Consider the following 14,659-nt stretch of genomic DNA (forward strand, 5'->3'; position numbering starts at 1 on the left):
CGCCGTCTCCCAGCTTTTGCGGGCCATCGCGGGGAGCCCGAGGCCGCGGTGGTGCGGGGGACCCCCCGCTAGCGCCACCCCGCGGGAGGGAGCCTCCTCCTCCCCGCCCTCCCACCCCCGATCCCGGGTGCGCGCGCTCCACCGAGTGCGGCGCGCCCCGCGCTAGGCGCCCCGCGCCTGCCTGACAGCTGCAGTTGGGCTGGGGCTGTGCGCCCGGCTCCGCTCCACCCGGCTCCGCTCCGGCCGCGGCCTCGGCCCCTCCGCCCTCCTGTCCCCGCCTCCGCCCCGATCGGACGCCTTCCCCTCCACCCTTCACCCCTCCTGCCCCGGGTGCCGAGATCGTTTCGCAACCGTGCGCTCGGTGCCACCCCTCATTTTCCCTGTTTCCTTCTCCCCCCCACCCCACCCCACATTTGGGGAGAGGGTCTGGAAACGGAAGCTTTGGCTAAGCCGACTGGAAGAGGATCGGCGGAGCGTGGGGACGCCCAGGAGGAACCCCACGCCACCACCACCCCCCCTTTCTGGTCAGCTCTCCTTTCCCGCCCCGCCCCTACACGCACTCCTTCGCCGCGGACCAGCTACTTTCTCGGACGGACGAGGAAAGTGAGGGCGGCCCTGGTGACAGCGCCGCGGGGCCAGTCCCGGGGAAGCCGCGCGCCGGATAGCCTCGCGTTCTTCGCGCTCCCGGCCAGGGCACAGCCCGAACCCGAGCCAGGATGGCTTCCACCACCACCTGCACCAGGTTCACCGACGAGTATCAGCTCTTCGAGGAGCTCGGAAAGTAAGCGCCTGTGCGGGGGCATCTCAGCTCCCCTTCCCCACAGCGGAGGGAGGGCGGGTCAGGAGGTTCCGCCCCAGCCCCCTCTCCGGACCCCGCGACCTCCATCTGGCCGGGGGCCGGAGGGAGTTCCGGAGACGGGAAGGACGGGGATCCCTGACTCGTGTGTCTGGGGAAGATGCGGTGTCAGGGGAGGGGACCTAGTCAGGGAGCCCCCCACACACACCTTCACCCCATCATTGATGCATCCCTGTCATTCCGGAGACTTAGAGAGGGAGACAGAATTTACGATCTCTGCAGTTGTAGCTGTCACCAGGATAAGTGTATGTGTGTGTGCGCGCGTGTGCGCGCGTGTGCGCGCGCTTGCATGTGGAGAGGAAGCTAGAACCCGGGTCGAATGCCACATTTCCCCCGTTTTCCATAAATAGATGTCTCCCGGTTCGCCGGCCAGTGTCGGTCGGTGACCTGACCCCCCCCCACCCCGCACCCCAATCCCGGATGAGGGAGCACTGGGCTGTCACAGGCGGTGCCATGTTTATGGATGCCGAAAGTTGAACTTGGCCATAGTGCACAATCTTGTTTCGCATCCAGTAGTTAGTTGTTCTGTCCAGGAAAGAAAAGGAAAAAAAAAAAAAAAAAAAAAGGTCACCCGACCAAACCCAAATCTCCTGCTCTGCTCTTCCATTCTCCTCCTTTGCGCTCGATTCCCCCGTTCACTATTCCGCCTGGGATTTCCGAGATAGGCATCTTTGCTTTCTCCAGGCGGATTTATTTATACAGGCAACGGAAAACCCCTCTGGAGACAGGCAGAGCGCTTCCCGAGGGGTTTAGCCTAGCACAGGACCAAAACGACTTCCTACACTCAAGTGACAAAACTCCCCGGGAGATGACAGGGCAGGGGACAGCATGTCCACGGAGGACCCGCGCCGCGGACACGGATTTATGTAGTATCCTACTCAAGTCCAGTTGCTAATTATTGCTAGTTTTGCCTGTGCTGTTGTTTTATGCAGGTAGATGAAGGGAGATGTAAATGGTTTGTTTTAATGTAATAAACATTGCCTCTTTCTATATTGTCTGCTGTTAAAAATGGACAGTATGTCGGAAGAGCTGCTGAATTCAAACCTCTCCCCTCGCCCAGACCCAAACAGGGCAGAGACACATCACCATCCCAGGATTTGTTAAACCACATCAGTACACTGGAGAAATATATATATATATATATATTATAATGTACATATTATATTATATGTGGGAAAACAATCTCCATTTTCCCTTAGGATTGGCGCCACCTTAATTATATTTCTCTACCAAAATACATAGGCACCAGATTCTTTATTTCCTCTTTCTTTCCTTCCTTCCTTTCTTTCTTTCCTTCCTTCCTTCCTTCCTTCCTTCCTTCCTTCCTTCCTTCCTTTCTTTCTTTCTTTCTTTCTTTCTTTCTTTCTTTCTTTCTTTCTTTCTTTCTTTCTTTCTTTCTTTCTTTCTCTCTCTCTCTCTCTCTTTTTCTCTCTTTTTTCTCTTTCTTTTCTTGCTCTTCCTCAGTTCTGCTTTTTACAGGTTCCCCCCCCTCCCCCAGAGCATTTGGTGCTGTGTGAGTGTGAATTGTAAAAGTGTTTTCAAATTCCATGTGCAAGCACAAATGATCATAGTTGGCAGTTCCTTTCATTTTTGTTGACTAATAATTGTTTCCAGTTAAATAAAAAAATTTATTCCCCAGTATTAAAGAATAAAAAAAAATGGTCTGATTTCTAGGAAAAGTAGCTTTTTTAATATGACTTTTCTGAGATTTGACAGTTTTGTAAATTTCAATAAAAACTACCTGTCATTTTATTGATGACCTATTATTTATTGATTTTCAGGGGGGCTTTCTCGGTGGTACGAAGATGTATGAAAATTCCTACTGGACAGGAGTATGCAGCCAAAATTATCAACACCAAAAAGCTTTCTGCTAGGGGTGGGTATTTTCAACCGTATGTTTCTTGATTTTGTATTTGTCATGTTCATTGTTGGTTCTCTTGTAAGTGAATATGTAGTCATAATTGAATTTTAGGCTTAGGTATCCTAGGAAATATAGACATTTTTTCCTTCCTGAGTACCTCTTCTGTGTGCAGCTTAAAAAGAAATGAACATATATGTACAATTATTTCATAAATAATTAAAATTCTAGCTGTCTTATGAGCAGTAACATAAGGAACTGTTTTGTAAAGCAAAGGATTGTCACAAAGTACATTTTGCTTTTAGCTCTACTGTAAAATAACTTTGAGAAGGATCCTTAAATGGAGAATTGTTAGTCTCACAACTCTCACAATTCCCCTTTTGCTTTTGAGAGGGGAAAAAAATAGGTCATAGCTCAGTTGAATCATATATTCCAATTGTAGTTACACTTGAACTTAATTTATCAAGGTATATTTAACAGCCATGGTTGGGGAGGAGAATTAATGTTACTATCTTCTAGGAAGTGAAGCTTGATTTGGTATTTCTGGGTGCAGTTTAGACCTTTACTTGATTTTCAGCATGAAAGCTGTGTAATGTATTTTACACATGCAGTTTCTAGCCACTGAGATAACTCATAGTCATAAAATAGCTGTTGACATAAACCAAAAAAACCCTTCTGACTGTATTCATTCTATTTTGTTGAACTCATGTAAAAGCGCTTATACTAATATGGTAAGGCAATTCAGTTATTTTGGGCACGTGTCTAAAGTGTTTCCATGGGGATTTATAGTTTGATAAAATATAAAATGAACACAATACTATGGTTGATGTCCATCTCAATGACCTGGTTTATTATAAGTAAGGAGAGAAGAAATTCCATATTTATAATTTTCCTCATTGACTCTTTCTTTTAAATTATGTTTCTTATCAATGTGCTGGTATCATTGTCTTTGTTCTCTGCCATGCTTACTTTCCTGTATCTGTTGGAAATTCTACTTTTAATATGTGCTAAGGTTTAGGTGGGCATTTCCACTTAGTTGTTGCAGTGAGACTTTGTTGGGATTTCCTTCATCTGGTTGAATACAATTTGAAGGAAAATCTATATGCCAAAGTACCGAGCACCAAGGAATCATGGTGCAAAAATTTGTGAGAAGCACATTATTCTAATTCTATTCCTTCCTTAGCCTCCACTTTACAGGAAGATTTTTAACAATGAAAAGGCATTGCTACAGTACAAATGCCACTTTAGGAAGAAAAAAAAGATGGAAGAATGAAAATGTGAAAAAAGATTTTTACTGTAATTCTATATTTCTAGTGTGATAGACTTTTTAAATATCTTTAATAGACACTTTATTGAAATAATATTAATATGAGGTATCTCTTTTTTGAGTGGGGAATTATAATATCTCTCCACATCTTTCAGTGGCTTTAAATTTTCTCTCAAAACAACTCAGTCTAGTCTTTATCTCTTACTGACTTCCTTAATTAGAATCCTCCGTCCTTATCCTTGCAGTTCATAATCCCTCCATCAGAATAGCAAATCCACTTGTCCCTGTACACACACTTATTTTACCCTCTTTTGATTCTCGTTTGTAGAATATAAGTCTTCCCTGGCCTTGTTCTCTTGAAGTTTTCTCTTCTTGCCATTCTGCCTGTGTCCCTCTCCAGCTCACAGGCAAAGGTGTTTTAACCCTCTGAGTTAGATTATTTCAAGTATTGGATTATTTTTTAAAAAACAAAACATGTGTAAGGTGTTGAGTTAGAACATAGCCTCCTTATTCACACACACACACACACACACACACACACACACACACACACACACACACACACTTCTTTAACTGGTGACTTTAGGCAAGTTTCTTAAGTAGCTTTTTATTGTTACCCTTTTCTAAGGGAGGTGATGCAAAACACCGTTATTGCTGGAACCAATCGCTCTGAACTCATGTGAGAGTGGGCTCTTTATCATTTTTTTTTCTGAGCCTCACTTTTTCCTCTGCAAAATGGGATAATACTAGAGACATTTTTGGTGAGGTTCTGTGTGACATAAATAAATTAATATAGAACAGCTACATATTATGTTCTAAATGAACGCTAGCTTCTACTATTATCTGATAAGGTTTTCACAGTAACCAAATTGGATTACTTATATGAAAATGACAAATCTAGACATAGTTTTGATTTAGCGAGGAGAGCCCAATTTAAATATCTGGTTTCTAGTGCTTAATGTGGTTCAATTAATTACCTTTCCTGGATCTCAGGTTTTTCAATAGAATAGGAAAATGGACCTACCAAGTCTCATGGGACTGATGATTTTTATCAATTTTGTGAGAATCCCTTCTTAAAGTATTAGTTTTTAACCATAAAATTTTCTTTCCTATAAAATACTTATCAACATTGCATTTTCATATAATTGGAGCTGCTTGTAGAATATTGTATTTTTAAATATATTTTTTTAAACCTATATCCATATTAAATGGTAGACTCTTGAAGGAAAGGTGACATGTTTCAACTTATTGTTTTAATATTCAAAATATACAGCAGGAAGAGGCACAAGACATAGTTCCTAGAATCAAAAATAGTTATTAAGTTATTTAGGAGTTAGTTATTTTGTTTATTTCTAAGAAAAGCAAATGCTAAAAAGTAAAGAGATTTTTAGTGTATTAATTGCACAGGCTTTAAAATATAAATTTTATTTTAATAAGATTCTCTTAAAAAAACAAAACAAATGTTGTTTTTCTTCAGAATAGAAGAAAATGGCATATATATTCTAAGAAAAATGTAGAATGAGATGCAAAGCAATATGCTTATTTTTTCTAAGTTACTGGTTTTGGGTGGCTGCAGTATGTACTAATGCAGAATGTACAATTATGGTGGGATATTTTGTTTGTAGTGTTTGACTTGTCATACATTTGTAACTATTTGTGTTAAAGTTCAGGTAGGTCCTTCAGTTAACTAATATTCTTAAGAAAAGCCAGTTGTTAATAAATCTGAGGCTATTAGAGATTTGCCAAAACTTGCTACATTTCTGCACAAATTTGCAGTCTGCTCTTAAGCATTTTGTGTGCCTAGATTTTAGTGGATTTCCAGCAGTCTCCGTTGCATTACATCTCAGCTGTTAGTCGCACATACCATATTTGGATACATATACTTATACTATATTTGGGAGAATCAGTGATGGTTGAAGGATTTCTTTCCTTTTGCATGTGTATGCTCATAGAGATCATTCAGTATCAACATTACTGTGTAGGTAAGTAAACTCACATAATTAAATTAAAAAAAAAATAGTGAGGGAAACATCTCTAACATCCAATTTTTATTGCCAGTTCTGTCTTCTGAAAAGTTTAGTAATAGAGGGCATGCCTAGTAGTACAATAGAATTTTTTCTCTCAAATATACCCCCAAGAATTAGACATTATATCATTTTTGTTACCAATTAAGATAGTTTCTACCAAGTGCTAATTTATTCTGCTTAACACTGGAAGCTGTTGTTCGAGTATATAAAGTTCATAAAGGGCTATGATGGCAGTTCAGAATCCAGTGCACTGATGGTTTTTGAAATATGCTATTAGAAATAGGTTGTTTATTTGTTTGTTTACTTATTTATACTGGTTCTACAGCTTGAATTTAGGGTCTGGACATAATCCCTGAGGTTCTTTTTTTTTTTTCCTCAAGGCTAGCACTTTTCCACTTCAGACACAGCTCCACTGCCAGTTTTTGTTGTTGTTGTTGTTTTCTGGTTAATTAGAGATTAGAGTCTCATGGACTTTCCTTTCCAGGCTGGCTTTGAACTATGATCTTCAAATCTCAGCCTCCTGAGTAGCTAGGATTACAGGAGAGAGCAACCAGACACAACTTATTTTGTTTTTAATGATTCGAGTGGTAGTAATGACTTCCTGACATCTTCTGGTATATTTCTTGATTCTTTGGAACCATTTGTTGTTACATAGTATGATATGACACAAGGTATTCTTTAAAATTTTTTATTTTTTATTTAGGTAGTTGTGCAAAAGGGTTCATTTCAACATGTCAGCTTCTGTGTACAATGAATCCTGATCAATGTCACCCCTTCCATCCTTCTCCCCCATCTCTCAAACCCACCCATTCCCTCAAACTACCTGGTTCAGTTTTCATATTGAATATGATGATAGGACCATTCCTTTCTCTTACCAGCTCCTCCCTTTCCTTGACCTCCAAAGATAAGAAATTCTCACTTTACATTCTATGTCATAAATGTGTGTCATAAATGCTGTGACTGTAACTTTAATTCAGGGCCTCATGTTGCTTGGCTTTTTGCTCAAGGCTGGCATTCTACCACTTGAACCACATCTCCACTTCCAAGTTATTGTTTTGGTAAAATATAAATTGCATTATAAACTTTTCTATTTTATTATTATTTTTTTTTGGTCCGGTCGTGGGGCCTGAACTCTGGGCCTGGGCACTGTCCCTCAGCTCTTCAGCTCAAGGCTGGCGCCCTACCACTTGAGCCACAGCGCCACTTCCGGCTTTTTTCTTTTTGCTTGTGTGGTACTGAGGTATTGAACCCAGGGCCTCAGGCTTGCAAGGCAAGCGCTCTACCACTGAGCCACCTTCCCAGCCCTGCATTATAAACTTTTCATAGTAAATGATACTACAAATATATTTTACCTTCACTCCATTGCCAATGTTAAAAATGTTTTCTTTAATATATCAATAAAATGTCATTGTGTAGTTAAATAATTTTGTTTTTAGTTAACTAGTTCTATTAATTTCCAAATTGGTAATATTAACAGGACATGAATCAGGACTTTAAAGAACTGGGAGAGTCACAAATTTAAGACTGGGAGAGTCACAAACTTAATTTTTACTACTTCTAAGTTTGGGGCAACCAGGTAGATAAGATGTGATGGTAATTTATCAACCTCAGGGTTATTTGTTTTGAATTAAGCTGTTCTCCTTGTGTGTGATTGATTGGGTGATTTGGGACTAATTGGGTAAATTATTATCTCAAGATTTCTTGGCTGAAACAATATTTTAGGAAAAGAGTATCATAGTATGTTCTTTTAATTTTTGTTCATGAAATTCTATACAGCTGTGTTCAGAAGTGACATGTGTTATCCGTACTGTTCTGTGTCCTTTTGTTATGTGCAGCTATATTTATATTTGCATATAGGCCTTGATAGTAGGCAGTTGTTTACATTGTTCGGTGAATGACAATATTGTTGATCATTGCTACTAATTAGAAGATAAAATTAATAAAACAATATATCCTCACAGTTCCAAAGAATAATAAAAATATTCCCATTTTTCAGCATCATTAAAAAAGGTAAACTTATTGAAGAATAAATATGATTGTCAAGCCCCTTACTGTAATATTAATGATTACTGGCAACTTCTGCCGGATCTCTGGGATATCAGACCTCCTAAGGAATTTGATTGTTTATGCAATGAGATGAATGCTTTTGCATTTCCATTAAATAATTGAATAAACTTTCTTTAAAAATTAAAATTTAGTACTCAGTTAAATTTTAATACATGCAATCAACCACTAGAAATTACATGCTAGGTTTCTTCTGGGCATTGAATACTTTTCGTTAATTGAATTTTTAACTTGTACCTCTAGAACTGGATTGATATATTTCTCTGTTAACTCTCCCACCCAATTAATTAATATATTCATAGGTATACAGTATGTTGTCAATTAATTTTCAGTTAACTGTTAATTAGTGGTTATTTACATAGTAGGCTATGTTAAGCATCTTAAGTTACAAAACTAACCTGCATTCCAGTACATTCAATGGAGTATTGCCAATAAATATATCTTTATTTTGGCAACTAATAGTTCACATCACTTTATGGGTTATTAAACATGGTCACATGGGGCTTATTTTATATAAATGTTTAATAAACTGTGAAGGATTATAGTAGGCACAGTATTAGAAAAAAATTAAATGGTAGCAAAAACAAATGTATGAAAATAGCACCAACTGTTGTCTGAAAACTTGTTTAGGAAGTTATATAAAAGTTGAAGCAAGAAACAAAGAAAATTCAAATTAGGATAAATGGTGGAAAACAGAAAATGTGTTGAGATGAAATCAGGAAAAATAAGAAGTGAAGTGAAGTGTGCTGGAAAGCTTGGGGAAATAAATGCACCATTTACAGCAAGTGGAGGTCTGGTGAGCCTATAAAAAGCATGCAGAGCTTGAGGCTGTGTTGGTAATGAATATGCCTCAAATATAACATACTTATTAACATTGTTATTTCCCCATTAAACATAAAATTTTCACTTAAACACTAGTGGCATCGTGCACCATATCTCAATTCTTCATAAGAAAAGACTAAAATTTGATACATTTTCTCTATTTATATTTAACAAATTTGCTTATACAAATTAGGCTTGTTTTGTTTCAATGTGTAGGCACCTTCATAGTGAAACTTCACCAAGAAAAATAAGAAGAAAATAATTTCATGTTACTTAAAAAAAGAAAAGAGCACAGGAGGTATATATTTTCTTGAAAAGACTCATGTATGAGGCTGTTTTTTAAATGAATTGAGTCTGATAGCGAAGGGAAAAACGACTTCCTAGACACTATAGGTGACATGTTTAGAGAAAGGAAGTTCCGATTTCCCTTTCTAGATGGGCTGTGAGTACAAGAGTGTTTAAATCCTTCCTTTTAAGTTCCAGCATTTTTTTTCCCCCATGAAACTAACCTTGTCATCCTTCCTTCCCATCTCTGTTTAGAAATGGTTTATTTTTTCAATCCTTTGCTTTTTGAATAGCTCCTTCAAGTTTCTTACAGAGCCTTTTACTGAAGTTTGATATGGCGTAACTCTTAGATGTCTTGGGGATATTCCTTAGCTTATCTTTGAACCTGTGCTTGAAACAGTAATTTCAATGTGATATATATAATTGTAAATGTTAAAAGAGTAGAAAAGTGAATGAGTGAACAAGTAAGATGCTATCTCTTAAACAGACACACACTTCAAAAATGCATGACAGGTAAATGAAAATTACCTGAGGATTTATGTGAATTGATGGAGCAAACTGTATACATTAATTACTTATTTACACCTTATTTCTTAAGTTTCTCTATGGCAAATTTTGCTTTGTTAAACAGAATTTTTGTTATTCAGTATTTTTTGACCAACTACTTGTATATTTTCATTGCTTGTTATTTATTTCCCCTTTACTCATGTTCTTTAACGAGAGTAGCATTTTCATGGTCTGTGTGTGTCAGAACTAGATTTACTTATCAACATCATTAAATTATTTTAAAATGTATTTATTTGGAATTTTTATTCTAAAGAGATGCTTGCTTAAATGTACATTTATCTTTTTTAATACAAAGCTCATTTAGAAAGCATTTTTGTTGACTCTGTAGAGATGGATACACAAATCAAATCATGGATACTATTTTTTTAGGGATTACTTGATTTTTTTTTTTTTTTTTTAAGTAATGACAGAGATCATGAAGGACCTTACAGCAGATTCTTATTGAATATCACTTTCATTTTTTTCTTCAAGAGGAACTTTCCTGTGATATATTTAAGTCTGAGAATTTATAATGCTAATATATGTATTATGTATATGTGCATATATATGTATATATTTGGTAATATAATATAAATTCCATTGCATTCAAAATATGTGGTATAGTAGAATTTTTTTAAAAAATCTGTTCATATTTATACATGGCACTTAGTGGCTGTCATCATGGTGGCAAAAGTAATTTGGGAAATAAGTTTAGATAAACATTTTGTTTATTTAACATTTGTTATCGTGTAGAGCTATACACCATAAAATTCTTTATTATTTTAATTATCTGAATAATCTGAAATTATACAGTTATAAATAGTTCTATAAAACTTTTTATACTTTTGATAATGAGTAAGAGATTAAGTATTATCAAAATTCCTCATAAAGATTGCTTCCTGAATGTTTTGTACATTTCAGCCTGGTCATTTAAGTGCAATGCTATGTTTGATTTTTGAGGAGTTAGATTGTTTTTTCTTCTTTTCCTTTTTGTCTTTTTAGTACTGGGACTTGAACACAGGGCCTAGGTGCTGTCACTGGAACACAGGGCCTAGGTACTGTCACTGAATTTTTTCACTCAAAACTAATGCTTTTATCATTTTAAGCCACAGCCCCTCTTCCAGTTTTCTGGTGGTCAATTGCACATAAGAGTTTCAGGGACCTTGCTACCTGGGCTGGCTTTGAACCATGATCCTCAGATCTCAGCCTCCTGAGTAGTTAGGATTACAGGCTTGAGTCACAAACACCTGGCTAGGAGTTAGATTCTTAAAAATGTTTTCTCATTGTATCCTAATCTCTCTGTTAGGTCCTATGTTAATAAAGGTACAAAGCTCAGGTCTTTCCTTTTTTTTTTTTATTGTGAAAATACTGTACAGAAGGGTTACAATTACATGGGTAAGATAATGAGTACATTTCTTATCAAGCATTGTAGCCTCCTCCGTTGTTTCTCCTTCCCATCCCTTCCCATCCTCCCTCCCCCACCACCCCACCCAATCCTCCTGGCTCTTCCCCCCCACCAAAGTTGTAAAGTTTGTTTTCCACATAACGACTTGTACATCTCATTGTTGCAATGGGTCCACCTGTATCCCTAGTTAAACGATTTGAGGTCTTTCCTTTGAATGTGAACTCACATGGTGACACCTAAATTATCATGCAAGTTGGTGTCACCACCAAACTGTTTATTGGATTTTGAAGTATCAGTCATAACAGGTTAGTGAAATGTCAGAGAGATGTATTGGAGCAGATGGGCTTTGAAAAGAATCATTTGTGAATTTAATGTTATGTGGGAAACTAGGAATTTATCTAATAAAAAGTAAATAGGAAAGTACCAGTAAAGAGTTAAAATGTAGTGACCAATTTACCCTGTGTAGTTTCATGCAAACATGTAAAAACCAGTGAGAAGGAGGGGAATATGTACTTTTTCTTTCAGTGAATCATTTAAGTGTGGCAAGCTGTTGGAATGTATTAATAAGGTGAATTGTGGGAGTTTTACAACAGTGAGTCATTAGGGATGAACTGCAGATAAGAAGAATCACTAACTTCTTATCAACAGGCATTTTGTTTTATTTAGCCTAAGGGCAAAGTACAAAAAAAATAAGAGTGACTATGTAGAAAGTAAAGATAGAAGATAATTAGTGATTTTCAAAGATCAACCCTCTCATGAAAAGACCTTAGAGAATCCTGTGTATACTTTTAAACCAGGAAAACTGGTATCTGCAGTATCTAACAACTTCTGAAAGTGTGTTAGGTGTCTGCTCAAAACCAAAAGTAAGCCCGGCACTGGCTCACTGCCTGTAATCCTAGCTACTTAGGAGGCTGAGATCTGGGGATCATGGTTCAAAGCCAGCCCTGATAGAAAAGCCTATGAGACTATGTCCAATTAACTACCAAAACACTGGAAGTAGATCTGTGATTCAAATAGTAGAGCTCCAGCCTCAAGTGGAAAAAGCTAAGGGACAGTGCCTAGGCCCTGAGTTGAACCAAATACATGAAATGTATGAAAATGATATCAACTTTATTTATTGCTGGAATGTCTGTCTGTAGAATCGTACCTATCCTTCACAGGTATTTCCTTAATACATGAAGGAATAAATGAATCTCAGAGTGAGGACACATTATCTTATGTTTTGTGAATGCTCCTGTAGAAACCCTGAACTTTAAAGGTAACATTGCAGGCATGATATCAAACTATTGCCTTCCTGTCATTTCTTTTTAAAGAAAAAAAACTCAGACATATACTGTAAAAGCAATTCTCTGATACAATTTTGAATTTAGCAGAGCTCATGGTTGGAAAGTTGTTTTCTAAATACTTAGAAATAGAAAAATTATTTATTTACCTTGAAGACAACTTCAGTTCAAATATTTAACCTTTCTAGGTAGATTCAGTCTTGGAGCCTTTCCCCCTCATTTATAAAAGGATCTTTGTAGCTACAGAAAATTCACCCCTCCTCAACTTTATTAGTGTTAAGCTCTACATGCTTATGTTTTAAAGTGGAAAATCATTATTTTATTCAATGTAAATATATAATTCATAGTAGAATTTTTTACATTTTTAAAAAATTTTCGGTGTTAAAGTAGAAGCTTTGTGAGTACAGCAGAAAGCCTTGTATTGACTTTAACAAAAATTCTGGCAGAGTCTTTAGAAAGCAAGTTGGGAACATTCTAATTATACCTGCAGAACTTAAGGGTCAAAATCAACTCCTGTTTTGGAACGTAGGTCTCTTGTTATCAGGCCTTATTTTGTTATCTTAGAATTAGAGAAAAATATGAAGAAAAACTATCAAGGAGAAAGAACTGTTTGCTTCCTGTAAATGGAGCTGAGACCTACTTTCCTCTAAGCTTGGAAATTATTTTTGGAAAAAGGTTTCTTTTGGTTAACTTTGCCCCTTGTGTCCTATGTGTTTCTGTATTATCAGGAAAGACAAAATAAAATTTAACTGTTTAAGCTAACAGTTAAGTCTATTTCAAATACACACACACATACACACACACACACACATTATATAAATCATGTCTTATACTGACAGAAAAAAAAACAGTTTGTGGATTACTTATAAAGATATGTCCTCTTATGGTGATAATATCTGTGATTCTTTAATGACAAAATTATACTTCAGGTCGAGAAGGGATGGTCTCAAGGAAAACTGAGATAGTTACATTTTTTAAATGAAATTGGTATTTATTAACACACACACTTAATTTTTTTATTTTTAAGTAGGAAGCTTTTAGGTATAAGTTTGGTATCATCCAAATCAAATAAACCTAAATCTAGAAACACCTGTCTTTGAAAAATATGGTGAATGCATAGAAAGTCAGTTTTAAAATTAACACTTCGCTTTAAGCTTAGAGAAAGAGGGAGATGGAGGGTGAGAAATAAGTCTTGGAGAAATTCCTTTGCTCACCTTAACTTTTGGGTAAAGAGCACTCTGGCAGGCCTCTGCCCTGTGCTATGAGGCCTGACATTACTAGGGGGCATCTCAGGCTGTTTCTGAGAGCATGCTACATTACCGGCTAAAATAGCAGAAGGATTAGGGAAACAGAAGTGATTGGGTTTGTGGGTCAGTAACTTTATATTCCTATAAAAATGTTCCGCCTTGAGGACATTTTATGTCCCATTTTATCTCCAGGAAAATAAACTCTACCTTACTTTTCTTCTAGAGGATTCTGTACCTTTGAAAGCTAACATTTAATCATGAAGAATATGATAGCCTTTATCTACTATTGATGAGATGAGAAAGCAAGGTTAGTATGTTACCTCAAAAATATCAGAAGAGAACCATTTACCTTATTCTAATGGAAAGCAAATGGGAGAGAGGATGAAGATGTTAAAATATGGCTAGTCTCCACCTAAATAAAAAAATACAGTCTTGTTTGACTAATAAAAAGTATACATGAAGGAAATAAAGATGTGTGCCAGGAGGTGATGTGAGAATTTCAGTGTATCTCGTGATGACAGTTTTGAAGAGCAAGAGAAGTGTCATTGAGAAAGTAGAAGATAGAGATGGAGACAGACAGACAGACATCAGAAATAGACAGGTATCAGAGTAATATTGGCCAGGTCAGACAAATGAACTTTTGTGATAAATAAAAGTGGAGCTTGTTTTGGGAATAACAGGACAAAAAGAATGGATAAGGCAGAGAAAAACAGATACTTCAAGAAAGAGAGTCAGGTTTTCTTGGAAGAGTCCCAGAGGAGACTGGACATGAATTAACTTGGGTTTATTTGGGGAAAGGACATTCTTTTTCCTCAATGAGGAACAGAAGAGACAAGGCAGCACACGCCCTGAGAAGTTTGAAAGAGGAGAAGAAAATCATGGAGAAAAAGAGAAATACAAGGGCGATTAAGAGTTTGGAGCAAACAGATTAGAGATTGTAGAGTCAACCAAAACTTAGTACAGTGGTGGTTAAGAACCTGAATGTTTTGCAGGTGTAAC

The 14,659-nt window shown here is 37.4% G+C and overlaps 1 protein-coding gene across 3 annotated transcripts in view; it reads left to right on the forward strand.

Moving 5' to 3' along the window:
- The first annotated feature begins 536 nt into the window (after positions 1-536).
- The window catches only part of Camk2d (calcium/calmodulin dependent protein kinase II delta), a 254,447-nt gene continuing 240,324 nt past the window's right edge, over positions 537-14,659 (forward strand). For 2 of the 3 annotated variants that reach the window (XM_042697575.1, XM_042697576.1), the window contains exons 1-2: positions 540-781; positions 2,638-2,732. In XM_042697575.1, coding sequence (XP_042553509.1) covers positions 717-781; positions 2,638-2,732 — 160 coding nt within the window. In that variant the 5' untranslated portion in view covers positions 540-716. Of the gene's footprint in view, positions 782-2,637; positions 2,733-14,659 lie in introns of all 3 variants that reach the window. The other variant, XM_042697578.1, reaches the window with a different exon arrangement.

Source organism: Dipodomys spectabilis, unplaced genomic scaffold (genome assembly GCF_019054845.1).
Source record: "Dipodomys spectabilis isolate Male_0828 unplaced genomic scaffold, ASM1905484v1 ptg000225l, whole genome shotgun sequence".
NCBI lineage: Eukaryota > Metazoa > Chordata > Mammalia > Rodentia > Heteromyidae > Dipodomys > Dipodomys spectabilis.